Source organism: Trachypithecus francoisi, unplaced genomic scaffold (genome assembly GCF_009764315.1).
Source record: "Trachypithecus francoisi isolate TF-2019V2 unplaced genomic scaffold, Tfra_2.0 Lachesis_group9, whole genome shotgun sequence".
Classification (NCBI taxonomy): domain Eukaryota; kingdom Metazoa; phylum Chordata; class Mammalia; order Primates; family Cercopithecidae; genus Trachypithecus; species Trachypithecus francoisi.
In genome coordinates this window covers 34,845,756-34,872,729 of record NW_022681474.1, presented here as the reverse complement: position 1 = coordinate 34,872,729, position 26,974 = coordinate 34,845,756, and the positions used below count along the sequence as shown (strand labels likewise).

Here is a 26,974-nt window from a genome sequence, read left to right as displayed (position 1 = left end):
GGAGAAGCAAGGTGCACCCTGAGAAAACTAACAGGCCTGAGGCCAGGACCAGCCCCCCACTTCAGTGTGTACCCCACTGAAAACTCAGAGACACCTCTGGGAGTGGAAGCCAGAAAATGGGATGCTTTTTTTTTTTTTTTTTTTTTTTGAGACGGAGTCTTGCTCTGTCGCCCAGGCTGGAGTGCAGTGGCCTGATGTTGGCTCATTGCAAGCTCCGCCTCCTGGGTTCACACCATTCTCCTGCCTCAGCCTCCCAGAGAGCTGGGACTATAGGCGCCCGCCACCACACCCGGCTAATGTTTTTGTATTTTTAGTAGAGACGGGGTTTCACCGTGTTCGGCAGGATGGTAAATGGGGTCCTCTTGACTTCTTCTTTCCTGCCGCCATCCCCTCAGACCTGGTAGACTCAACCAACCAGTAATCCACACCATGTAATAGCAACAGCTGAGTGTACTGGGGACTGCACTGTGCCCTTTACACACATGACAACTCTATGAAGTGATTACTATTATAATCCCACTTTACAGATGAGAAAACCGAACCACACAGAGGTGAGCTAACTGCCTAGGGTCACAGCATGTAACAGGCAGAGCTGAGATTTCAGTCCAGGCGGTCTGGTTCCAGGGTCACACTCACCCCAGCACGTGCTGCTGAACTCACAAGCAACCCAAGGCCTCCAGCTAACCGCCTTGCTGGGTTTGGTTCATACAATGGCTGAAGAATTAGAACACTTATTAAAAAGTAAAGTAAACCTAAAAATCCATATTTCTCATTTCTCCTAAAATACTCAAAGCTCTTATAATATCAGAGTGGCAGAGGAGTGGGCAGCTCCTCTCCCGTTTGCCATAATCCCACCACCCCTATGACTACCCAGTCCTCTTCTCTTTCTTCTGTCACCTACTTACTCCTGGTGCTGCTGAAATTTCCACCTCCTGCCCCTCCAATCCAGGGGCCCAGCCTTATGCTCAATGCTCCAGGAAATGCACACATTTAACACAGTCTCTGATTTCTAGGAACTGGTAGTTGAAATGGGAGATACATCAAGTGAGGGGACAGGGAAGGTGTGAACAGCACAGCAAAGGCAGGGGGCTGAAAAGTGAGGCAAGAGCAGGCCAGCCTGGGCAGGGCAGGGGTGGGGACCGTAGTCTGTAAGCTGGAGCCCATAAGGCTAGAGAGGCATAAGGCTAGCAAGGCAGCAAGGCCTGCACCAACGTGGGGTCAGACACAATGCTCTGGTACCCCCTGCCCCTCCCAGGGTCTTTAGGCACACACGTGTGAGGGCAGGAGGCCTGCAGGTCAAGATGTAAGGGGACAAGCCTGCTGGGTGTCTGGGAGGGGGTCGGTCACAGTGAGACTCCAAGCCTCCACACTCCATACCTCCAAAACAAGGTGGAATGTGGAGCCGACCCGTGGTTTCCCAAGGGGCCCCCAGGACGCCTACTCACTCATCCAGCCAGTCAAGAGCAGCCCCCAGGCAAGGACAGCTGTTTGGAACAGGAGACCAAAAAGCCACAGACAAGTCTGCTGTGCACCAGCATGGAGCTGGAAGGATGAGTGGCTTTCTCAAACACTAATGTGACTCCTGTTTACAAACCTCCATGGCTCCCCATGATGGCAGGGAAAAGGCCAAGCTCCGTGGTGAGGTTGACATTTTCCAATTACGTTTTCACCACTCCCCATCTCCCATGGAGGTCTGAAATGACCTGCCATTTCCTGAATCCTGCAGAGACACAGGATTTCCTTCCCTACAGAATGACTACAATTCTCACTCCATGGCTTTGAAAACTCCTACTGATCCTTTAAAACCCAGCCCAAATGTCCCCTACCCTGGAAGCCTTCCCTGAGCACCCCTCCTTCTCAGTACTCACCTCCCTGGTATGCACTATGCTTCCCTGTATTCCCACAAATCACCGAAGCTTAGTATGGTCTGTGTTGCTTTTTACTGTCTACTGTGCAGTTCAGCCTCCCCTTTAAACCGTGGGCTCCTGGAGTACAGGGGCAGAGGGCTGAGTTTCATCCCTGCACCCCCAGGACCTGGCCAAGGGGATAACACCAGTGATCTATATATCATTGCAGTAAAGGGACTCTGATGGTATTTGTAATATTTATCATTATTAATAGTTACTGTTACAAAGTAATCATGATTGGCCAGGTGCGGTGGCTCATGCCCGTAATCCCAGCACTTTGGGAGGCCGAGGCAGGTGGATCAGCCGAGGCTGAGGTCAGGATTTTGAGACCAGTGGGGCCAACATGGTGAAACTCTGACTGTACTAAAAATACAAAAATTAGCTGGGCACGGTGGTGCACGCCTGTAGTCCCAAATGCTCAGGAGGCTGAGACAGGAGAATCACTTGAACCCAGGAGGCGGAGGTTGCAGACTTCTATCCATTTATTAAGGCCCTGCCATAAACCACGTCCTGCACTTTGCGTTATCTCATTTAATCCTCTGAACAACCCCATAGACAGCTGTTCCTCTGCCCTTCCTACAGATGAGGAATGTAAGCACAGCGAGATGAAGACGCTTGCTCAAGGTCTCACAGCTGGTCTGTGCTGGAGTGAGCACATCCTGCTGTTTCCCCCAGCCTAGACTATTTCCTTGGAATTACAAACACCACCTTTCATGGGGCCCTTCCATAGGCCAGGTGCTTTTAGTAACAGGTTTATTTATTTCTTTCTTTATTTTTTGAGACAGAGTTTCGCTCTTGTTGCCCAGGCTGGAGTGCAATGGCGCAATCTTGGCTCACTGCAACCTCCGCCTCAAGCAATTCTCCCGCCTCAGCCTCCTGAGTAGCTGGGGTTACAGACATCCCCACCATGCCCAGCTAACTTTGTATTTTTAGTGGAGGCGGGGTTTCTCCATGTTGGCCAGGCTGGTCTCGAACTCCCGACCTCAGGTGATCCACCCACCTCAGCCTCCCAAAGTGCTGGGATTACAGGTGTGAGCCACCGCACCCAGCCAGTAATAGGTTTATTGAGATATAACATACCATATAATTCACCCACTTAAAGTGCATATTGTAATTGTTTTTAGTATATTCACAGAATTGTGTAACCACTGTCATAATTTTAGAATATTTTCAGCCTCCGGTAAAGAGGCCCCTTACCCTGAAGTTCTCAACTCACCCAGCCCCACCCTACCTTACATTGTAGTCCCATTTTAAAGACAAAAGGGAGGTGCTCAAAGAGCTTCTGTGACGTGTTCAGTGGTGAGCAGCTGGGCTGGGATGCAGCCTCCCCCATCCCTCCCAAAGCCGTCTGCCAGGGTCTACTCCGTATAAGCCATCAAAAATGCAAGATCTGCAGAGAGTGGAAAACAGAACCAGATGGTGACAAATCTTACACGTGTGGCTGCTTCCGCGCCAGGCCCTGACTCACAGAGGCACTGAAGGCAAAGGGGGAAACACGGTGCAGCCAAGCCCCCAGCACCCCATCACAGGGCATCAGGCCCCAGGACCTAGGGAGGTAGAGATGGCCGTAGGAGAGGCAACCCTTCAAGAGGCTGGTGGCCTGGATTCTAGATGGGCAGAGTGAGCATGCAGCTCCACTTAGAAGCAGGGACCCCACTCTGCCGACCCCATCCTTGCACGCCACAACTTCTCCAGGATCCACGAAGAACTGGTCCCCATCCCATGTTCCTCCCAGGTGCAAAGTGTTAGTGGCTCTGAAGAGTGGCCCATCAGGTCACTGCTGATACCTGGACACATTCCCAGTCTGGGACTCTCAAGTCTAACAACATCCCAAGCTAGCTGCTCCCAACCCCAGAGGAAGCACTTTGCAGGCAGGACCAGGCCCCACCCCCACATCCCTTATTTCCTGCCCCTGAATATCCTCAGGACTGGCTGGATCATTCTTTCTGCCGGTCAGGAGCCTGGCACTATCTTTCATGTTTACAATGTCTGAACAGTCTTGAGCAATTGCTACCTCCTCCGGGGAGCCTTCCTAGGTGCCTTAACCAAACTAAACGGGTCTTTCTCCTGCTGCCTCTCACCGGATTCTCAAGTTTGCTTTTATATCTGGGTCCCCATTAGCCTACGAACTCCTCCAGGGCAAGGGCCCTGCTTTTTCATTCCTGAATCTTTCTCTTTCCCCTCCCACAGCTAGGACACACAGAAGGCCCTCCAGAACAGTGGGTGGGAAGTAAGATGAAGGATCCCATACCCCACTGTTAGGCGTGAATTAACCGCAATGCAGGAGGGAGCCGTCAACTACAGGTTTACAGGGGCCTGGGGCCTGGTTCCAAACTCCAGCAAGGTCAGCCCCATGCCACAAAGCACCCATGCCAGAGCTGGAACGGGTCTGAGCTTATACATTCCAGCTTCCTTAATGTACCAAGGTGGCAACTGAGGCCCAGAGAAGGGGCCAGCTTGCTCAGAAACACATAGCCACATTTCTCAACTCCCAGCCCAGCCTCTTCAAGAGAGCAAGCTGCCGCATCCCTGCCCCACACCCCCTCTTCCATCCTACCCTTCCTTCAAGGTGAGACCAAGCCCCCCTGCCCAGTGTGTCTTCTAGGGTCCACTCCCCGGCCCCACCTGACATGGTGCTCCTTCCTCTGTCCAACCATCACTAGCCTGCTCAAGCTCTTTCCCCTACCCAGGGGGCCCTCCCCACCTTCTGGCCCCAGAAGCAAACTTCTACTCATCCTTCAAGGCCCAGTTCAAATGTCACCTTCTCTGACATTAAAGAAAACAATCACTCTCATTTACTGAGCACCCATCCCCACTGTGTTCTAGAAAACCAGGTGAATGTTGAAACTACTGGTAGGTTTCCCCCTGCATGTCACCCAAGTTCCTCGAGGACAGGGACCTGACTCTTTGCAAAGCAGGAGTAATAACAATATCTGCAAACACACTCACAAGATTGAAGGATGCAAAAGAGTTTTGTAAACTATAAAGTCCTGTGCTAATGGAAGCTATCTGTATTATCTTTGTATCTCCGCCTATGACTCAGTTTCCTCATCTACAAATGGATGGAGTTAATAAAAGCACATTCACATATGCATGCTGTGTCTGGGCCACAGGAAGGACTGGTTACTGTTGCTGTCATTATTTGTGTCACTTTCTTTTTTTATGATCTCCCTATGGACCTTGTCCATGGTCAGCACTCAGTACATATTTTTTGAAATGAATGACTTTGGCAGTTGAGATGTTAGAGAATATGGGATTAAAATCCAGAGACCATGTAAGATGCAGAGTTCAATCTTATCATCAGAAATGCTACACCATGGCCTCTGAGTCCAAAGGTGAGCTCAGCTGGGTCACTGGGACACAGCCCCTTGCTGTCATGGGACACAGAGCAATTTCCTGGAGTGGGCGGAAAGTCAAGGAATCCCAGCCTGGAGTGACCTCTGTGCTGGTAGCCCCAGTGGAAGGCAGTCAGGGAGTACCTCTCCCAGGGCCTGGAGGGGGAGGCGTCCAGATACTGGACTTGAGGACTGGCCTCTGGAAACAGCCAGGGTACATGTTGTGGTCCAGCCTGAAGCTCAGCCCAGTAAAGTCCATTTCTGCCCCTCACCAAGGGGCGGGGCACCCAGGAAAGCCACTTCCGGGAGCCTCAGTTCTGTACCAGCTACAGAGCAAGCCTCCAGAAGCCTGTACCTGGACAGCCTCTGAGACCCGATCCCGCTTCAGCCACACAGAATCGATCCCATCTGCCAGGGAACATCAAGCATAGCCCCTCTTTGGACAAATGAGAAGAGTAAAGCTCAGAAATGGGGGTGACTTGCCCAAGGTCACACAGCTAAGGAGAACATTTACTCAGAGGCCACCAAAAATCAGCAACACCCTCTGAGGAATGTCCAGCCCCAGGCCCACTGAACAGCCCCACCTCCACCATCTGCCAGCCCCCAAAACCAGAGCATGACGACTTGTCACCATATACGCTACACCATGGAGCCATGTGTTCGTGCTTCAGGAGTGCTAGCTCAGGGCCCTTCATGGCCCTGATCCCTGTGGCACCTAGCGGTCAGTCACTACTTGTCAACAGGCTGCTGAGCTGGTTCAATGACAAGGGAGGTTTTCAGGATGCAAAGGGGGTGGGGAGTCACTTATTGTCAGTGACTGTCATCCTTAGTTTAGGTTCTCAGGGTATATTAAGCATCTCCTCTGTGCCTCACTTCAGGAGGGCAGTCAGAGAAGCAGGAGCCCTAGCCCTGTCACTGAGGAACTTACAGCTACCTGTGTGATGACTTTAGAAGGAATTCACCATCTAATTCAGTTCAGCTGCTGGCTTGCACCAGCACTTTCTGTCTCTCTATCTGCATGGATATTGTATCCCTGGATGATTCCTGACATCACTAGGGATTCTCAACCAAAACTTGTGGCCATGGCATAGCTCTAGCCAGCGGAGTGACCAAGGACCCCTGTGGCACCGGGCCACAGAGCCAAAGTGGGCTGGCAGCGGAGGCTTAGCCCGGACACCTGACAAGGCCATAGGCTCCCCCAGCTGCCCTGACAATCTGCTTTCTCAAAGTCCATTCTCAGGAACTTTTGCATCAGTTCACCTGCAGAGTTTGGTGTCAATCAGATCCTGGTCCCTCCCCTGAGAGGCAGATTCTGCACCCCTGACAAGGTGCTCAGGTGATTCTACCGCATGCTCAACTATGAAAACCAACTACCATGTAGATAAGCCCTCTCCATGAGGGCGCTATCACCTTCAATGGGGTGAAAATTGATTCTGGGGAAGGCAAAAACATATAAAGCCCAGATAGATACACAGTGTATAAACAGATCTTCAGTATATCTGTGGTATTAAAATTGCATGAGGAAAGCCAGGCACAGTGACATGCACCTATAGCCCCAGCTCCTGGGATGCGAAGGCAGGAGGATGGCTGGAGGCCAGGAGTTCAAGTCTGCAGTACCTTGTGTTTGTGCCTGTGAATAGCCACTGCACTCCAGCCTGGGCAACATAGTGAAAATCCACCTCTACAAAAACAAAACAAACAAACAACAACAACAAAAATACCCACCTCATCCTGAGATGGACTGATGATTGGGGGGAAATGTCTAAAACATTTAGGGTACATCATGATAAAAGGTAGAAAGCGCTGGTTTAGACAGAGGCAGCCACGAAATCAGCAGGTAAGACTTCTCCTACACATGGGACGATGGTGAAAATGCTCCCCGCCCTGTCAGTGAGGAAGGAACCCACAAGCCCTCCCCATCTCAAATGTTCTCGGTCTCAAAGCTGGAGGGCAGAGAAGCAAGCAGGCCTCTTTCCGGGACCCAGCAGCTCACATCTGGTGTCTCTGGGGCAGGGAAGAGCCGCCGAACAGGACCCTGAGGCTTCTGTGCCAGCTGACAAGGGCCTGCACACTGAGGAGGAGCAGCGAGGGGAACGAGAGGCAGCCCCAAGTGGGGGCAAGAAAGACAGCCCACCCCATGGCTTTCTGGTTTGCAATGTGGTGCCAACTAGCAGAGGTGCCCCCAGACTCTGGGAAGCAGTGTAGAAGCAGTGAGGGTCCTAGGAGAGGGGCCACGCAGAGCAGCCAGGAAAGAGCAGGCTGGCTCTGGGAGGAGAGACAGGGAGGAGAAGAGGAAGGACACGACATCACAATGTTATAGGACATAATAGCAGCCACTAACTGTGCCCCCACCATGAGCCAGGCAGGGGCAGCCCCCAGTGCACTGCCCAGTTAGGCGGGCCACATTCTTAACACTCGCGGGTCAGCTCCAGGAGAGCAGAAGCCATGTCTGCCTCAGGCACCACCGTACCCCCAGCACCTAGAACAGCAAATATGTGCAAAATAAATAAGGGAAAGAACCACAGAGAGGCTAACTCATCCAAATCCTCACAGCTAGGCAGCGGCTCAGCCACAATTCCAACCCCAGCAGTCAGACTCCAGAGCCTGGCTTCCTCACCCCAGTGTTTCTCTACACTCAGAGATACCAGCCAGACAGCTTGTGATCCAGGGGGGTCCATGGAGGGTGACGGGTGAAAAAGCCATGGGGTGGGCATGATAAAGGCACCATCCCAACTCAGCCACTTCACACCTGGCAGAGCGTGAACCTAGTGGCCCGCGGGGGCAGGCAGCACTCCCTGAGGAAGGCAGCACCACCCCTGCCTTGGCCCAGACTGCAAAACATGCCCATAGCAATCTCAAAACCACGTGAGCAGGGCACGGGAGGGGGAGGATGCAACTTAATGAAAGTCTCATCCCTTACCAATCCGTCACAGTTGCTGATGGCAACAGCTGCCCCAGGCATTCCAGTGACACCTCCAGTGTACACACACTCCTGCCGTAAGGGCTGCCGGAACAGCTCCCGAAAATCCTCCTGCCACTCCACTGAGGCTCCTGGCACTACCAACCTCCGATTGGGCCACAGGCGCAGGTGCAGTTCCTTCCCGAAAACAGTGACATTGAAGTAGAGGGAGTGGCGCCCCGCCCTGCCATGCCACAGGGTCCCTCCTGGGTGCAGAGGGCTGCGAGCCACCCGGAGGTGACTGGAGTGTCGTGGTAGTGTGGGTGGCGTGTCCGCTACCATGCTCTCTGCAGAGGCTGCTGCTGGGCCAGACACCACATGGGAGAGGAAGCGTCCCCGAAAGTCTGTGCTGCAGGGCACTGTCACACCATAGTCACTGAGCTTTCCAGAGAGGTGCAGCTCTGTCGGAGGTAAACAAAGAGTCACTTCAATGCAGTCAGTGCAGAGGTAAGGAGAAGTCGGAAATCCCACTAGGGCAGAGAGGGATAGGAAACCTGAGTGTCACCCTTAGGTGGCCCCATCAGCCCGAGTTCACCCATTTTCCATCTATTGCTTCCTGAGCTCCAGGATTCCTACACTTGGATGAAGGGTGTTCAGGTACTTTGTGGAAATATCACTCCCTGTAGCCCCCAGGTCCTTTTTAAACTTAGCAGAAGAAAGCAAATGATACCAGACAGAGCCTGGTCACTAGCGACAAGACTTCCAACCTTGGGCTCTGCCCAGAAAAGGACTAAAATTCCCCAAAAGCCAACAGGGCAAATAAAGGGAAGGGCAGATCTGCCCAAACTCCGCAGCGTGCTGATGTCACCACCCCAGGCTGGGGTAGGGCCCTCCTCCCCAAGCTTCCAAGAACGCAGCTGGCAAAACAAACACACCTAGAAACCCAGGGGACCGTGGGCGCGTGTCAAAGAGAAGGTGGGGCTGCAGAGGGGACGGAGGGAATGCCCAGTTCTCTATTTTTCCAAGGTTAGAAAGAAAACTTTTTAAAGCAGGACAGGGGCCGCTGAGATTTCTGTATGGCCGAGCCCCAAACTGGATAAATATAGATCTTCAAAAATAAAAGGATATACAGGGTATGACCTGCCCACTTGGGCTGAATTAACTGTGAGGTCATGGCCCCATGCTCCAGGCCACATGCCAGCAGGCCCATCCTCACACAGCTCTCCTTGAGCCCAGCCAGGCTGGGCAGGAATGACAGCTCCCTGGCTTCCAGGCCTGGTGATTCATGAATGCGAGTTTGGGAGGAATTTTCATTTCCACACAGCTCTACCTCTCCAGTCTCCCCAGTTCACGTCACTGATAAAACATAGAAAGTGGTGTTTCCTGCCGGGCGCGGTGGCTCACGCCTGTAATCCCAGCACTTTGGGAGGCCGAGACGGGCGGATCACGAGGTCAGGAGATCGAGACCATCCTGGCTAACACAGTGAAACCCCATCTCTACTAAAAATACAAAAAAATTAGCCGGGCGTAGCGGCGGGCGCCTGTAGTCCCAGCTACTCGGGAGGCTGAGGCAGGAGAATGGCGGGAACCCGGGAGGAGGAGCTTGCAGTGAGCCGAGATCGCGCCACTGCACTCCAGCCTGGGGGCAGAGCGAGACTCCGTCTCCAAAAAAAAAAAAAGAAAGTGGTGTTTCCTGAAAATCTCCCATGCCCACAGTTCTAGTTTCATCCCCATTATAGCAGAGGACCCCCAAGACTGCTGCAAGAGGGGACCCACTCTGGCACATGAACAAGGCTCACAGAAAAGGAGGCACCCTGCCTGGAAATGACCGGAGACTTCTCCCCATGTTCAGAGCCACCAGGAGGGTACCCCATGCTGCAGGGCAGGAGTGGAGTGTGTCTGGTCTGTACGCAAGAGGCCTGTGTCCGCAGCGTTTGACAATGCTAGGTTTGGGGCAGTGGAAGAATGTATGTTTCTGTGCAGGAGCATGACTGCCCTGCATGCTCTGCAGTAGGAGGCAATCACCTGTTAGCCTTATTCTGGGTATGTAACAGTCTCTCTCTCTCTCTCTCTCTCACACACACACACACACACACACACACACACCTTGCACCCATGCTCACACAAGTTGGAGACAGAGAAGACACTGAACGAGAAAGACACACAGGACAGAGAAACAAATTGGGAAAGGGTTCAGGAAAGAAGAAACACAGAGAGACAAAGAGACAGATACGCTGCTCCTAAGAAGAGACTCAATGCTCCCAAATTCTCTCCTGGGCTCTCTGTCTACTTCTAGCACTAGAAATGGAGAGAAATGACTGAACAGTGCTGTGGCACAGGGGAAGAAAGACAGCAAATCAGCCCAGAGTGTGCACACTGCCTCCCACCCGCGGGAACCCTGACCGGGTAACTGGAGCAACCTTGGGCCACCCTGACCGCGAGCACCCCGGACCCCACGGGCCCCCGAGCGCCCAACCCGCACGCACCTGGGGTCCGGCTGCCCGCGGCGGCGCAGCGCGCACAGTGCAAAGACAGCAGGCAGGACAGCAGCGCGCGGAGTGGAGCCATGTGGCCGCGCTGAGAAGCGGGCTGGGCAAGCGCCCGAGCCCGAAGTCCCAGGCTGAGGGCGGGGAGGCTAGGGTGCGCCCTGGGCTGTCGGAGCACCGGCCGGCTCCCGCCGCTGCCGCCTCTCCGCCTAGCAGCCTGCCTCCCGCCGGTCCCGGGTCCCCTGCGCGGCGCCGCCGCCTGGACCGCTGGCACCGGGCGCGCGAGGCTGCAGGCTGGAGAGCGGAGCCGCTGACGTGCCAGCGCCCCTGGTGCCAACTGCCGGCGGGTCGGTCAGCCCGCCCGCGCAGTGACGCTCCGGGACTCCGCTGGAGCCGGGCGAGGGGGCGGCGGGGCGGGCCGGGGGTGGGCAAACCGGGCGGGGCGGGGCCGGGCGCGGGTCGGAGCTGGGGCGCCGGGCGCCCGGAGGCGGGGCGCGCGGCTGGGGAGTGCAGCTGCCTGTGGCCGGGGATCGGAAGTGCCACGCAGAGCCAGAGCAGGGGCTCCTGGCGCACGGAGCGATTGTCCCCTCAGACGCCTGGGCTCCCGGAGTGGTGGCCCGAATCTGCTTTCTATGGCTGCTCCGCCCCCTTTCTTGGCCGCAGGGCCTGCTCTCTGTTTCTGTTCCAGATCCAGGAAGCTAAAGGGATGTCTGGCTGCATTTGGAGGTGTGGTGGACAGTGAGCCTCCCGGTGGAGGGAGACTCCCTCTTTCTTTCACCATGGTCTTGATGGCCTCACTAACCATCGACCCCTTGGATCTACCCATTTTCCAGACACCAGGCCAGGGTGCACGACTGACCTGTGGTCCTCGCCAAGAGCAGGGCTGAGTCTGTGAGGAGAGAACCCTGGCTTCAGAGTCAGACAGCCCTGATTGAAATCCTAGCTCTGAACCTCAGTTGCCTCATCTGTGAAATGGGTGTTAACTATAGCACATAATAGATGCTCAGTAAGTGATAACTGTCCTTCACTTCCATCCCTGAGGTCAGTAGCAACTGCGGCATCCCAAGGTGGAAAGAACCAAGAGTCAGAGATAAGCGCTTGATGCTGGTCTTGCAATGGTGTTGAGACCAGGTCAGGAGTCAGTACAAACAACCCAACAGAAGATCCATGCTCTTGCTTTACTCTGTAAATATGTAACTAACAACTTGCAAATAAACTATATTTCAAGCAATCCAGGGATGGGAATTGTGGAAAGGAGATTTTTTTGTAATAACCATGGAATAAAGAATCTTGGAAATGATGCCAAGGTTTTGGAGGACTGGTGCGTTTAAGAAGCAGGTTCAGAAAGCTAAAGTATATTATATTCCAAGCGTTCCAAGCTACATCAGAGCATCCAGTTATTTGGAAATGCCACAACCAAATTGATCTATATTAAATTCGGGAAGAATAGAGTTCCTCTTTCTCCTCTTTCTGGTCTTTTAAGATGTGTGTTGGCTGGGTGCAGTGGCTCAGGCCTGTAGTCCCAACACTTTAGGAGGCTGAGGTGGAAGGATTGCTTGAGCCTGAGAGGTTGAGGCTGCAGTGAGCTGAGATCACACCACTGTACCCCAACCTGGGTGACAGAGCAATACTCTGTCTCAAAAAAAAAAAAGACATGCAAAGTCAAGGTCCAGACAGGATTCTGTGTATGAGGATTGACAGAGCAAGAAAGTTAGAGGGTGTGTGTGTGAGAGAGAGAGAGAGATAGAAAAAAGAGAGAAAGAAAAGAGAGAGAGAGGAGAGGCTGGGAGAAGACCAGGTTGGAGCTTCACAGCTCTGGCCCTCTGCAAACACAAGCCCACCAAATGATCTCAGGATAAAATGGCTTCCCTTCTCAGGGTCTCAGTTTTCCAAGCTGCAGAGTGGGGACCCTGTGGGACAGAAGGAAAAAGTCATGGAATAAGGATTGCCCCTTTTCTGCTGTGGGGCCATCTCAGAGAGACTCCCCTAGAAAACTCAGGGGTCCCAGCTCCATTCCACCCCCTTCTTCCTGCCTCAAGGAGAGCAAGTCAAGAGGGGCAGGTCACAGCTGGGGCCCCAGCAGCCTGCCTCACCAGCCGTGGGCTGCGGCCTTCCCTGGAGCCAGCCTTGGCAAGCAGAGAGCAAAACCTCTCCCTGTTTCTTTCCCCCCACCCCCTTCCCTGGGGCTACAATGGTTGCTTTTATTGGCAAGTATTGTGTGTCCAAGCTCTCTTCCACTGAGGAAGGCTTTGTTAGGAAAAGGGGACATGGGAGCATACCTCAGAGTCTGGGCCAGAAGGTGGGGAGAGGGCAAGGTGGCCCCAGATTTGGAGTTGAACGGGGCCAAAGAAAGAAATCCCCAGGTGTAAGCTGGGAATCCTCCTAGGAAGTCAAGGTCCGGGTTTTCCAGTGTGTTCTTGAGTCTTTGCACAGGAGTGTCTTGGGTGTGTCTCCCAACACCTAACACAACACTTTCAGTCTAAGGCCCTGGGGGAGAGGGATGCAGAAAGTCTGTGTTGGCTGCATGGAGCCAGCAACCAATTGAGAAACCTGATATGAGCAAGAGAAAGTCTGAAAACCAGGTAAGGAAAAGGTAGAGAAATGTGCTCTAAATGAACATGCAAGGTCACCAGTGACCTTGGACCAGGGACTCTGGGGACTCTGGGAAGGAGGAGCTCAGAGGGAGATTTCACTGCCGTGGATCAAGCTGAGGATTCCACAAGGGAGACAGAGAGGAAGCAATGTTCCTGGTTGGGAATGGTACGAGCATGGGCAGGAGGGGGCAGCCTGCCATGAACCTCCCAGGCAGGAGGAGAAAAGGCTGGACTAGCTAGAGCCCATGGAAGGCTCCTATGACAGGTAGGTCAGAAAGACAAAGTGGAGATGTCTGTCCCCAAAAGGTGACTGTGGCGAGAGTTTGAAACAGATGGAATGAGTGGGCTGGGGCTTGGGCAACGGCCCAGGATTTGACCCTGAGGAGGAAGGTGGTCCCAGCCCCCACTCACGTTCCTTTGAGCATAAACAAAAACACAGAGATTTGCAGATAGAAGGGTTTGGAGGCAGTCTCCAGTCCTGTGCCCCACCCCACTTTATAGTTAGGTAAACTGAGGTCTGGAGAGGAAAAGAGACTTGCCTCTGGTCACACAGCTAGTTTAGAGGAGGGCCAGTTCCCCTGGCTTCAGATCCAAGGCACCTGCTCTCTTGCCTGTAAAAGCACAACCTCTGCTGAGCACCAGCTCTCTTCCTCTCTTGCTCCATCTTGCAAGACAAAGATGAGGAGGTTCAAGGTTGAGACAAAATATCCCCACCTCAGCGGGAGTCCCAGATGCCCCCACAAGGAAGTGAGAGTGTCAGCTTGTGACAGGTCTCTGCAGCAAGAGGCCAACAGCTCTGCAAGAGTGACCCAGAGGCAGGCGGTCCAGCAGGCAGCTATCATTTGTTGAAAACCAGCTGCTGTGCTAAGTGTTTACCTGTTTTATCCACACCTGGAGGAGATGAGGATCCTGAAACACAGGAGGAAGGACCTTGTCTTCTAACCCATGGTGTGACAAGTGACCAGCAGGGCTCTGAAATGCTCTGGAGAAGAGGAGTTCCACCCTAGCCCAGTGAAGGCCATCACCATCCACCCTGGATAGCCAGTTAGGAAGACAGCCGGACCACCCTAGTCACCTCTCTCACCCATCACATCAATCCCTGCTAAGTCCTGCGGAGTCCACTCCAAAGGATATTCCAAATACAGTAACTTCTTTCCATTTCAAATGCAACCCCCTCTCCCACCAGGCCACCAGCAGCCCTTCTCTGGACACTGCTGTAGGTTTGTCCTAACAGATATCCCCACTCCTCTCTGGGCCCCGGAATCTCTCCTCCAACTACACCCAGAGATGTTTGAGACATCACGTGGCCCTCTCTGCTATTAAACCTCCAAAGGCTCTGTTCCTCTTGGAACAAAGATCAGACTCACTGTGCCCACCTTCCTGCCTCTGTTACTGACAAAGCTGGTCCTCTCAAAAAAAAAAAAAAAAAAGAGGTATTATTCTCTGTTCTGTGCCGCAAAGTCAGTATGCAAAACTGAGAGTGAGCATCAAGCAGTGCAGGCTTTATTTAATGGCCATGGAATCGAGAAGTGGGAGCTTGGCTCACAAATCAACTGCTCAGCTTGTGAGTGCTGGAAAGTCACAGATATAGGGCATCTTTAATGAAGACGTTTTGCATTGAAAACAAGGGGAGGAATATTCATGTCCTTTCTGGGAATGGGCGGAGAACTTCTGGGAACCAGAGTTGCCACCTTCCTTTTTGTCCTTTCATGGTTTCTTCCAGCCATTGGCATGGTGATTATCAACTGTCATCATGCTGGTAAGAGTGTCATTTAGCCTGGAAATTAGATTATAATGAAGCTAGAGGTTCTTCAGAGGTCAAGTGAACTGTCATCTTGGATCCCACCAGTCTTAGCTGCTTAGTCATGAGGGGGAACTTCTGACCTCAGATGTCCTGTTTTCTAAAGATAAGCAGAGTTAAGATGGGGTGAAAAGTCACTTAGGTCACGTACACTGAATAATACCTCCACCGCCCTCCAGCCTAGCCCCTTGCAGGCACCTTTGCACAACAGGCTGTTCTCTCTGCCCCTAATGCCCAACACTCTCTCTTCTCCTAGTCAACTCCTGCTACCCTCAGACATCATCCTTTTAGTTCTCTCTTCCCCAAGCCTGTCCTGGCCTCCCAACCAGGTCAAATCTGCCTGCTTTTGTACCCTCTCTGGGCCCCTGCACAGCAGTTTTCACTGTTGAGTTTCTCCTGATTCTCTGTGATTCACAGATTAACATCTGCTTCCCCCAGACTGTGAGCTTCACAGGGAACAGGGACCACATTTGGGGTTCTCTCCTCATTGTATCTCCAGTGGCTGCCCTGTGTTGGGCACATAGGAGGCCCTTAATAAATATTAGTTAAATTAGTAATCAAATGAACAGAAGTTAGAGAAAGAACAGTTCATGGAAAATTTGGCAAGTCAAGCATTTCCCAGAATAATCATTCCAGGGGAAAACTTGAGACACATGCTTGGAAGTTCTGAGTGACCATCAGCGAAGATCACCAGGCTCCACAGTCGGGCAAGGATGCAGGAGACAAGTTGCCTTTCTGAGTTGCCAAGCCTTGAAAAGATACTAAAAATAACAAAAACAACCATCATAGCTAATATTTGTTGGCCAGCCCCTTTATACATTTACCTCCACTCCTGCAGCAACTTTGCAAGGTCAGCATCCTCATCCCCACTTGCAGAAGAGGAGTCCAAGGCTCTGCCACTGGGCAGCTTCCCCAGTGCTCACGGCGCTCAGCTGGTAAATATCAGAGCCATATTCAAACCCAAGTCAGATTCTAGCTCCCAGGCTTCCAGGCACACGGTGACACTGCCAAGAGATTCTCCTACCTCCACCTTCTTGGAGATCATTTAGCTCATTTTGTTTTCCTTGTTTGTTATTATTATTATTATTTTGAGATGGAGTTTCACTCTTGTTGCCCAGGCCGGAGTGCAACGGCTCGATCTCGGCTCACTGCAACTTCCGCCTCCTGGCTTCAAGCGATTCCCCTGCCTCAGCCTCCCGAGTAGCTGGGATTACAGGCATGCGCCACCACGCCTGGCTAATTTTTGTATTTTTAATAGAGATGGGGTTTCACTATGTTGGTCAGGCTGGTCTTGAACTCCTGACCTCAGGTGATCTGCCTGCCTCCACCTCCCAAAGTGCTCGGATTACAGGCGTGAGCCACCGTGCCCAGCCTCCTTATATTATAAAAGTTTTTGGTAGTGGAAATGACAACACATACAGAAAGGCACCACCTGCCTATTGTACAGAGGGGCAAACTCAGACCCAGAGAGCAGAGGTGACTTTGCAACACCACACAGAAAGATCATTCGGGGCAGGATAGCACCTCAAGTCTCCTGGTTCCTGGTTCATAGTGATCTTAAAGCATTGATGATATTGGTTCCCCCTGCCCAGGACCATGGCCTTTGGTTATTCATTGTTAGTTCCCACCTCAGCCCAAAGGGAAGGAAGAGGAAAAAGAGTTTGAGTCTCTTCCTGCTGCTACCTGAGAGCCATGGTCATGCACAGCAGCGCTAAGCCAGTGGTTCTCCAATCAGGGTCCCCCTGTGCAGCAGAATCAGCATCCCTTGAAAGTTTGTTAGACATGCACATTCTCAGGCCTCATGCCAGACCTACTCAAACCAGAAACTCTGGGGAAGGGGCCCAGCAATCTGTTTTAACCTGTCCTCCGGGGGACTCTGATGCATGCTCAAATTTAAGAATCACTGTTCTAAACAAAACCTTGAAAACTGGGACCAGGCTGGGAGCAATGGCTCACACCTCTAATCCCCAGCTCTTTGGGAAGCTGAGGCAAGTGGATCGCTTGAGCCCAGGAGTTCAAGACTTTCCTGAGCAACATGGCAAAATCCTGTCTCTACAAAAAATACAAAATTAGCCAGGCATGATGGTGCACCTGTAGTCCTAGCTACTTGGGAGGCTGAGGTGGGAGGATCACCAGAGCCCAAGGAGGTCGAGGCTGCAGTGAGCCATGATCACTTGACTGGATGACAGAGTGAGACTGAATCTCAAGAAAAAAAAAAGAAAGGAAGAAAAAGAAAACTGGAGCCAGATGAAGACTGAGAGCAAACTCACTAACTGAGGATCTGTGACTTGCTCCTAATTCAAGGCCACCACCCTCATCTCCCACCCCCCGTCTCCAAAGCCTGGGCTGGTGCTGCATCTGAACTCCAGGAGTCCGGCAAAGCTCCAGAAGCCTCCAGATGTGTGGGAGAGGGGCTGTGCCTTGTGGCCTTCTCCTCACGACCCTTCTCCTTTGTTTCCCCAGCATTCCCTCTGCACATTTTTTGGCAAGTGTCTAATGACTGTAGCTAGGAGACAAGGATGGGTTAAGTTAACCACAGTGATTTGTCATGCATTACAGAACAGCTGATGCCCCCGAGACTGGCTGAACCATGAGATCAGTTAGAAACAATGCTGTTTGTGCCCTGTGTGTAGATGCTGTGTGGTTGTGGTTACTGAATGTTGGGGAGTGCACGGAGAAGAGGTCTCCTTGTGTTTGTAAGGAAGGATGCCAGAAAGGCCAACTGTCCTTTGGGAGTTTTGTTTCTGCCATTCCCTCTTCTAAAACTATAGGTCTATGATTGCAACATCGGCATCCTCCTAAGCAAAGTCCAGTGCGGCCCCTGGCATTGGCCCTCTGGGGTTCCAGAAAGTAAGGCAGAAAGCAGTGATCTCCCCCATTTCCTGGTGCCCCTATGGTATAATGGAAGGACTCAGAGCGATTTGTCCAGGGCACATTTCTTACCAGCTTTTCTTCCAATCCTAACATCCTCTTAGATGCCATGGGTGACATCCTGCAGCAAAGAGGGGCCAGACCTCCATACTGTTCCTTTCTTTAGATCAGTAAGGGGACTTTGGCTTACATGTCACCAAACACATTAAACATGGCTTAATTTATTATCTCATATAAAAAGGAATCCTGAAGCAGGCCCGTTCTGGACCGGGTTAATTTGGCAGCCTGACAGAATCTTCCAGCATCTCGGTCCCTTCTTCTTCCACTTTGTCATGCTTGGGGATTAGTCTCATCCTCAGGCTTGTTCCCTCTTAGCTGTAAAATGACTGCATTAACTGCAGGCATTACATATTCACCAGATGGAATGGGGACCAGAGGCAGTGGAAGAGGGAGTCCTTTCTTTTTTTGTTTTTGAAACAGAGTCTCCCTCTGTCACCCAGACTGGAATGCAGTGGTGCAATCTCGGCTGACTGCAACCTCCACCTCCCGGGTTCAAGTGATTCTCCTGCCTCAGCCTCCTGAGCAGCTGGGATTACAGGCATGCATCACCACGCCCAACTAATTTTTTTTTTTTTTTTTTTAGTAGAGATGGGGTTTTACCATGTTGGTCAGGCTGGTCTTGAACTCCTGACCTCAGGTGATCTGCCCGTCTCGGCCTCCCAAAGTGCTGGGATTACAGGCGTGAGCCACTGCACCCAGCCAGGAGTCCTTTCTTGTCTCTCCTTTTTAAAGACTTTATTATACAGATTTTCTTTTTGTTTTTGTTTTTCTTTGTTTGTTTTTGAGACAGAGTCTTGTTCTGTTGCCCAGGCTGGAGTGCAATGGCATGGTCTCAGTTCACTGCAGCCTCCACCTCCCAGGTTCAAGCCATTCTCCTGCCCTCAGCCTCCCAAGTAGCTGGGATTACAGGTGCTTGCCACCATGCCTGGCTAGTTGTTTTGTATTTTTAGTAGTGACAGGGTTTCACCATGTTGGCCAGGCTGATCTGGAACTCCTGACCTCAGGTGATCCTCCCACCTCAGCCTCCCAAAGTGCTGGGATTAAAGGCGTGAGCCACCGTGCCTGGCTGAGACTTTATTATACCGATTTTTAAACGTAAACAAAGGAAGACAAAAGAGTATGGAGGCCCCTTCCCCCAGTTCCCATCACTCAGCTTCAATCATTATGCTCATGTGGTCAGCTCAGTATCATCCTTACACCTTCCCTCCACACCTGGGGTCATTTTAGAGCAAACCCCCTACATTATCTCCCATTAATATCAGCAGCTAGTAAAGACTCTCTCTTCTTTAAAAACAAAATCAAAACAACATCAACAACAATGAAAACCATGTTTTTGTCACACCTAGCAAAATTAACAATAATTCCTTAAAATCATCTTGCATTTGATCATTGTTCAAACTTCCCCAACTGTCACAAACATTTTTGTCTTGTTTGGTTTTTAAGACTTGGTTTGGGCCAGATGCGGTGACTCACACCTGTAATCCCAATACTTTGGAAGGCCCAGCCAGGTGGATTGCTTGAGACCAGGAGTTCGAGACCAGCCTGGCCAACATAGTGAAACCCTGTCTCTACTAAAAATACAAAATGAGCGGGGCGTGCTGGCAGGTGCCTGTAATCCCAGCTACTCAGGAGGCTGAGGCAGGAGAATCACTGGAACCCAGTAAGCAGAGGTTACAGCGAGCGGAGATCCCGCCACTGCAGTCCAGTCTGGATGACACAGCGAGATTCTGTCTCAAAAAAAAGACTTGATTTGTTCAAGTCGGTATCCAGGCCAAGTCCATACATCACATTTGGCCAGTATACCTCAGAAGTCTCTTTTCATCTATACCATAGATGGGGAACCACACCTAGGGCCCATTGAGCCCGCCGCATGTTTCTGTGAATCAGCTTCACGGGAAGGCAGCCACCTCCGCTTGTTTATGTGTTCCACGGTTCATTCCTGCTACAGGCGAAGCTGAGCAGTTGCTACCGAGACAGTAGGACCCACAAAGCCTAAAATATTTACTGCTTGGCATTTGGAAGAAAAAAAATATACTAACCCCTCATCTAAACAGTTTCCCTCTCTCCCTCTCTTCCCCTCCCCAGCATCTTTTTTTTTTTTTAAGTTGAGAAAACCAAGACATTGTCCTACAGAATTCCCCCACATTCCTGTGTCCCTTTTGAAGAATAAGGTGAGGCTTCAGGGACCCCCAGCAGCAGAATCACCCTGAAGTGTTACTGTCCAGAGTGCCCCAAGCCCATGCCCTGGCCAGTTCCTGATGAGGGCTGAGCCTCCTCTTTGGAAACATAGGGCTGCTCATACGAAGATGAGCAAAGTCAGGTTTCTATCAGAAAGAGGGGAAGAAAGTGAATGGGAAACCAGGACGGTTCCAATCTTTCAAAATGGGCCAACTCAGCCGATGCTAGAGCTGGCTGAGCCTTCCTCAGCAGGTTTCCCCATGCAGGGTCCCCTCATCCTCCAGCACACTCCCTGTGCCACCTTCCAGCTCATGTTTAACATGTAACAAATAGAGGTGATGTGCCCACCACCTTGTTAAAAGTTCTATGATGGACACGGGGGTGCAGAGGTGACCCTAGCAGGCCAATCCCTGTGCCAGAGCCACTAAACAGTGAGAGTCAAAGATGAGGGGTCAGGCAGTCCCTGGGGGAGGGTGGACTGACATGCTGGGCCCGGGGCAGGCACCATGCTGGAGGGCGGTAGCCACAGCCATGTTAGAGCTGTCAGAAAGTGCTTCCTGGAGGAAGTGCCATTTCAGCCAAGGCCTGAAGGATAATCAGGAGTTAGCAAGGGGAAGAGAAGGAGAGAACTTCCCAGGCAGAGACAGCCACATGCCTGGTGGAAGGAACAAAACAGGAGCCAGAGCGTGAGGAGCTGGTGGGGAGATGTGGGCAGGGATCCAATCTCACAAGCCTTGAAAGACCCTGTGAGGGAGTCTGGCCTATCCCGAGGGCTCTCAGTAGCCACTGGAGGATTTTATTAGGAGGCAGGAGCAGCTTTGGGACTTAAAAAGCCACAGATGTAAAATCTGCATTCAAATTTCTCACTCACATCAAGGCGTTACAGTCAACCATAGTTGTGTACTGGTGTAGAGACAACAGGGGTAAACTGTTAAGATGGAGTGGGAGGGTGTTTATCGTACTACGCTCTGCCTTCTTGAAACATTTCATATATATATTAAATACATGTCTTTATATTATATTTTATATTTATATTTTAAATATGTAATTTCTATTTAAATATATAATGCATATAGTTTATACTATAAAGCATTAATTATAATATAAAATGTATTACTTATGATATATTTAATATATAATATCATAGACTATTCTATATACAGCAGTCCCACCTTATCCATGGTTTTGCTTTCTGTGGTTTCAGTTACCCATGGTCAGTCACAGTCCAATAATATTACATAGAAAATTTCAGAAATAAGCAATTCATGTTTTCAGTTGCATGCTGTTCAGCATAGTGTGACAAAATCTTGCACTGTCCCAATCCATCCTGCCTGGGACATGAATGATCCCTTTGTCCAGCGTACCCGTGCTGTCTACACTACTCACCCATTAGTCCATCAGTAGCCATCTGAGTTGTCAGATCAGCTAGGCAGTCTTGCTTGTGTTCAAGTAACTCTTACTTTACTTAGCAGTGGCCCCAAGATGCAAGAGTGGTGATACTGACAATGCAGCTGTGCCAAAGAGAAGCCGTATCATGCTTCTTTTAACTGAAAAGGTGAACGTTTTCAACTTAATTAGGAAAGAAAAAAAATTGTACAGTGAGATTCCTGAGAACTTCTGTCTGTGAAATTGTGAAGAAGGAAAAAGAAGTTCATGCTAGTTTTGCTGTCACACCTCAAACTGCAAAAGTGACAGCCATAGTACATAATAAATGCTTAGTTAAGATTGAAAAGGTCGCTGGGCGTGGTGACTCACACCTGTAATCGCAGCACTTTGGGAGGCTGAGGCAGGCGGATCATGAGGTCAGCCTGGCCAACGTGGTGAAACCTTGCCTCTACTAAAAATATAAAAATTAGTGGGGCATGATGGCATGCACCTATAATCCCAGCTACTAGGGAGGTTGAGGCAGGAGACTCACTTGAACCTGGGAGGCGTAGGTTGCAGTGAGCCGAGATCATGCTACTGCACTCCAGCCTGGGCGACAGAGCAAGATTCTGTCTCAAAAAAAAAAACAACAAGGGCAGTTAAAGCATACAGGCATGCCTTGGGGATGTTGCGGGTTTGGTTCCAGACCACCACAATAAAGCAAATATTGCAATAAAGTGACTCATACAATTTTTTTGGCTGCCCAGTGCACATAAAAGGTATATTTATGCTATTACATGTACAATAGCATTATATCTAAAAAAATGTGCATGCCTTAAATTAAAAATACTTTATTGCTAAAAAACGCTAACGACCATCTGAGCTTTCAGCAAGTCATAATCTTTTTGCTGTGGAGGGTCTTGCCTCCATGATGATGGCTGCTGACTGATCAAGGTGGTGGTTGCTGAAGGCTGGAGTGACTGTGGCAATTTCTTGAAATAAAACAACTGCGAAATTTGCGGTATTGATTAACTCTTCCTTTCACAAAAGACATCTCTGTAGCACACAATGCTATTTGATAGCATTTTACCTATAGTATAACTTATTTCAAGATTGGAATCAATCCTCTTAAACCCTGCCACTGCTTTATCAACTAAGTTTATGGAATATTCTAAATCCTTTGTTGTAATTTCTACAATATTCACAGCATCTTCACCAGGAGTAGGTTTCATCTTAAGAAACCACTTTCTTTGCTCATCCATAAAAAAGCAACCCCTCAACCACTCGAGTTTGATCATGAGACGGCAGCAATTCAGTACCATCTTCAGGCTCCGCTTCCAGTTCTAGTTCTCTCACTTATTTCTATCACATCTGCAGTTACTTCCTCCACTGAAATGTCGAATCCCTCAGAGTCATTCATGAGGGTTGCAATCAACTTCTTCCAGACTTCCAGATTTGAAAAAGATTATGACTTGCTGAAAGCTCAGATGATCATTAGCATTTTTTAGCAGCAAAGTATTTTTAAATTAAGGTCCATACATTGTTTTTTAGACATAATGCTATTGTACATGTAATAGCATAAATATAACTTTTATATGCATGGGGCAGCCAAAAAAAATCCTGTTAATGTTGACATTTTTACCTGCTTCCATGAGTCATGAATGTTCTTAATGGCATCTCTAATGGTGAATCCTTCCCAGAAGGTTTTCAACTTACTTTGTCAAGGTCAACCAGATGAATCACTATCTATGGCAGCTATCACTTTATGAAATGTATTTCTTAAGCAATAAGACATGAAAGTCAAAATTGCTTGATCCATGGGTGCAGAATAGATGACGTATTAATAGGTATGGGAACAATGTTCATCTCCTTGTACATCTCCATCAGAACTCTTGATAACCAGGTGCATTGTCAGTGAGCAGTAGCATTTTCAAATAAATCTTTTTTTTCTCAGCAGTAGGTCTCAACAGTGGGCTTAAAACATTCAGTAAACCATGCTCTAAACAGATATGCTGTCATCCAAGCTTTGTTGTTCCACTTCTAGAGCACAGAGCAGATTTATCATAATTCTTAAGGGCCTTAGGATTTTCAGAATAGCCATTGAGCACTGGCTTCAACTTAAAGTTACCAGCTACATTAGCCTCTAACGAGAGAGGCAGACTGTCCTTTCAAGCTTTGAGGCCAGGTATTGACTTCTCCTCTCTAGCTATGGAAGTCCTAGATGGCATATTCTTCCCATATAAGGCTGCTTTGTCTCCAGTGAAAATCTGTTGTTCAGTGTAGCCACCTTCATTGATGGTCTTAGCTAGATCTTCTGGATAACTTGCAGCGGCTTCTACATCAGCACTTGCTGCTTGTACTTTTACATCAAAGAGACAGCTTATTTCCTTAAACCTCAGAAACTGACCACTGCTAGCTTCCAACTTTTGTGTGTGTGTGTGTATGTGTGTGTGTGTGTGTGTGTGTGTGTCAGGGTCTCACTCTGTCACTCAGGTTGCAGTGCAGTGGTGCAATCATGGCTCACTGCAACCTCCACTTCCCGGTCTCAAGAGACTTTCCCACCTCAACCTCCCAAATAGCAGGGACCATAGACATGCACCACCACACCCAGTTAATTTTTTTTTTTTTTTTTTTTGTAGCAACAAGTTTTCTCCATGTTGCCCAGGCTGATCTCAAAACTCCTGGGCTTAAGTGATCCACCTGCTTCGGCCTCCCAGAGTTCTAGGATTACAGATGTGAGCCACCATACCCAGCCCCAGCTTCTCTTCTGCAGCTTCCTCACCTCTCTCAGCCTTTATAGAACTGAAGAGAGTTAGGGTCATGCTCTGGATTAGGCTTTGCCTTAAGGGAATGTTGTGGTTAGTTTGATCTTCTATTCAGACCACTCAAACTTTCTCCATATCAGCAATAAAGCTGCTTCAGTTTCTTATCATTCCTGTGTTCACTGAAGTAGCAGTTTGAATTTCCTTCAAGAACTTTTTCTTTGCATTTGTAACTGTTTGGTACAAGAGGCCTCATTTTCAGCCTTTCTCTGCTTTCCATATGTCTTCCTCACTAAGCTTCATCATGTCCAACTTCTTACTTCAAGCAAGAGACATGCCACCCTTCCTTTCACTAGAACACTTAAGGCGGCATTGCAGGGTTATTAACTGGCCTAATTGCAATATTGTTGTGTCTTGAGAATAGGGAGGCCAACAGAGAGGGAGAGATGAAGGAATGGCCAGTTGGTGGGGCAGTCAGAACACACACAACATTTATTGACTAAATTTGCTGTCTTAGTGGCATGGTTTGTGGCACCCCAAAATAATTACAATAGTAACATCAAAGATCAGTAGTTACAGATCACCATAACAGATATAATAATAATGAAAAAGCCTGAAATACTGCCAGAATTACCAAAATGTGACACAGAGACAGGAACTGAGCACATGCTATTGGCAAAATGGCACCAATAGACTTGCTCAAAGCAGGATTGCCACAAACCTTTACTTTGTTTTTTAAAAATGGAGTATCTGCCAACCATAATAAAGCAAAGCACAATAAAATAAGATACGATTGTATATTATTGGCATTTCTGCCTTTTTCTTAGTACCATAAACTGAAAGCCCGGAATGACTGAGAAGGCCTTATTCACTGCCCACTGAAAGGGCAGCTAGGTCAGTGGTGAACTGACATTTGCTTATTTTCAGGATGACCTGCTGCCTTTCAAACCGGGAGACAGAGAGGTACTCATACTCTGCCTGAGAAATTATTGCCTTCCAAGCCCGGCTGCTCAGAGCCTTCACAAGCCCAGCTTCAACTCATTCTAAGTTGGAAGTTGTCATCCACGTATCCCTCTAGAACAGGGAGTTGCCTTTACTGCCTCTGCCCCCTGCTCTAACCACATCTGGCCATAAAGGAGGGCACAGACACTTACTGAGCACCCACTGTATATCTGGACCCATGGAAAGCACAGCCAGCCCCTCTAACTCTGTTCTCCATTTGCAAACATTGAACTAAATTCAGATGACTTGAATGTATACCTGCTTGTGATTCATCAAGTGGTAAAGATGGCATTGTGTATGATGTGTAGCATTTCCCCAGCAGGAGAAAACACCAGCTGTGGCTGGGAGGTAGGAGGCCAGGTTCCAATCAAAACTCTGTGGTTAACTGGCTGAGTAGCTCTAGGCAGTGCCTTCCGCTCTCTGCATCCCAGCCTCATCTAAACTATGAGGGGGTGGATGAGATCACTTCTGCGGAGCCTGTGACTCAGCCCCCAGGCCTTTGCACAGGCTGTTTCCTCAGCCTGGGATGCCTTTTCCCCATGCATCCACCTGGTAAGCTGAGTCTTCAAATCCTGAGATTCAAAGCTGAGTCTTTGAATCCTTTTTCAGTAGCCACTTCCTTTGTGAAGCACTCCCAGACACAGAACCATCCTGCTCTCCCAACAGCAAATAATTCAATACTCTCTCTTCTGTTCCACATCTGTACCTTGGACATAAGTCAACTGTGCTGAAAGGCACAGTAGGCTTCCTATGCTGAAATTATTCACAGACTTAATAACTACAAAATAAAAGCTGCAATTCAGCTTTACCTACTGTCTAGCATAGAGCTTGGGACACAGTAGAGGCCCTATAGAGGCTTCGTGAATCAATGAACACGTGCATGAACTAATTCTTTATGATTTCTTAACTCTACTCCAGTTTTAGGGGATTGATATTATGGTGGAGAGAAAGACACACACTTCTTGCTGAAGCATTTCTTGTATGTTTCTCAAGGGCAGGGGCCATTCCTCGCTCACTTTTTGTCTCACCAGGGATTGGCACTGAGTAGGTGCTCAGTAAATACGTGTCACATTGAACAATATTGACATGTGACCCCAGCCCCAGCCCTCCACACTGGGGGAGCAGTCTCTCCAGGGGGCTAAACAATTTCTCTAAGACTTTGAACTCATCATCACAAAGGGTGTGTAAATTAGGGATTAGATTTGGAAAGAAAATATCTACACTGGCACTAGTGCAGGGACCTGCAGGCCAAGCTATGGGTGACACAGTGGCATCTGCAAAGAAAACCCCACCAGCTCCAATAGTGTGCTCAAGAGTGTTACAGTGGTAGCTAGTCAGACATGAACAGGGCAGAAGAGGGCCCCCACATCCCACCAGGCAAGTCAGGCAATCATTAGGTGATGGTTAGACAATTGTCACACTGCCTCTCTAAAATAATCCTAGGTCGCAACCAGCACCAGGGAAAGGCAATCTCCCTACAGATAGAAAACACCTAAAACTGGTGATCATCAGTTTCCTGATAAGATCTCAGGAGTTGGGCGAGTGGACTCAAGCATGTGCATTAAGACACGAAATGGCAGAGTTGACCTTACAGGAGCATTCCACCAGTAAAAGGGAAGAACTCCTCGGGTAAGCACGCATACAACTCCAGTAAACACACTGCACATGCTCCCCTCCAAAGGAGCTAGCAGGCCACCGCGCATGCGGGCAGCTC

At 49.8% G+C, this 26,974-nt stretch overlaps 1 protein-coding gene across 2 annotated transcripts in view; it reads right to left on the bottom strand.

Annotated features, from left to right (window-relative positions):
- Positions 1-10,963, bottom strand: part of ADAMTS14 (ADAM metallopeptidase with thrombospondin type 1 motif 14) — an 89,446-nt gene extending 78,483 nt beyond the window's left edge. For both annotated transcript variants that reach the window (XM_033208989.1, XM_033208990.1), the window contains exons 1-2: positions 10,628-10,963; positions 8,163-8,602 (exon numbers count right to left, since the gene is read on the bottom strand). In XM_033208989.1, coding sequence (XP_033064880.1) covers positions 8,163-8,602; positions 10,628-10,709 — 522 coding nt within the window. In that variant the 5' untranslated portion in view covers positions 10,710-10,963. The remainder of the gene's footprint in view (positions 1-8,162; positions 8,603-10,627) is intronic.
- Positions 10,964-26,974: the final 16,011 nt, after the last annotated feature.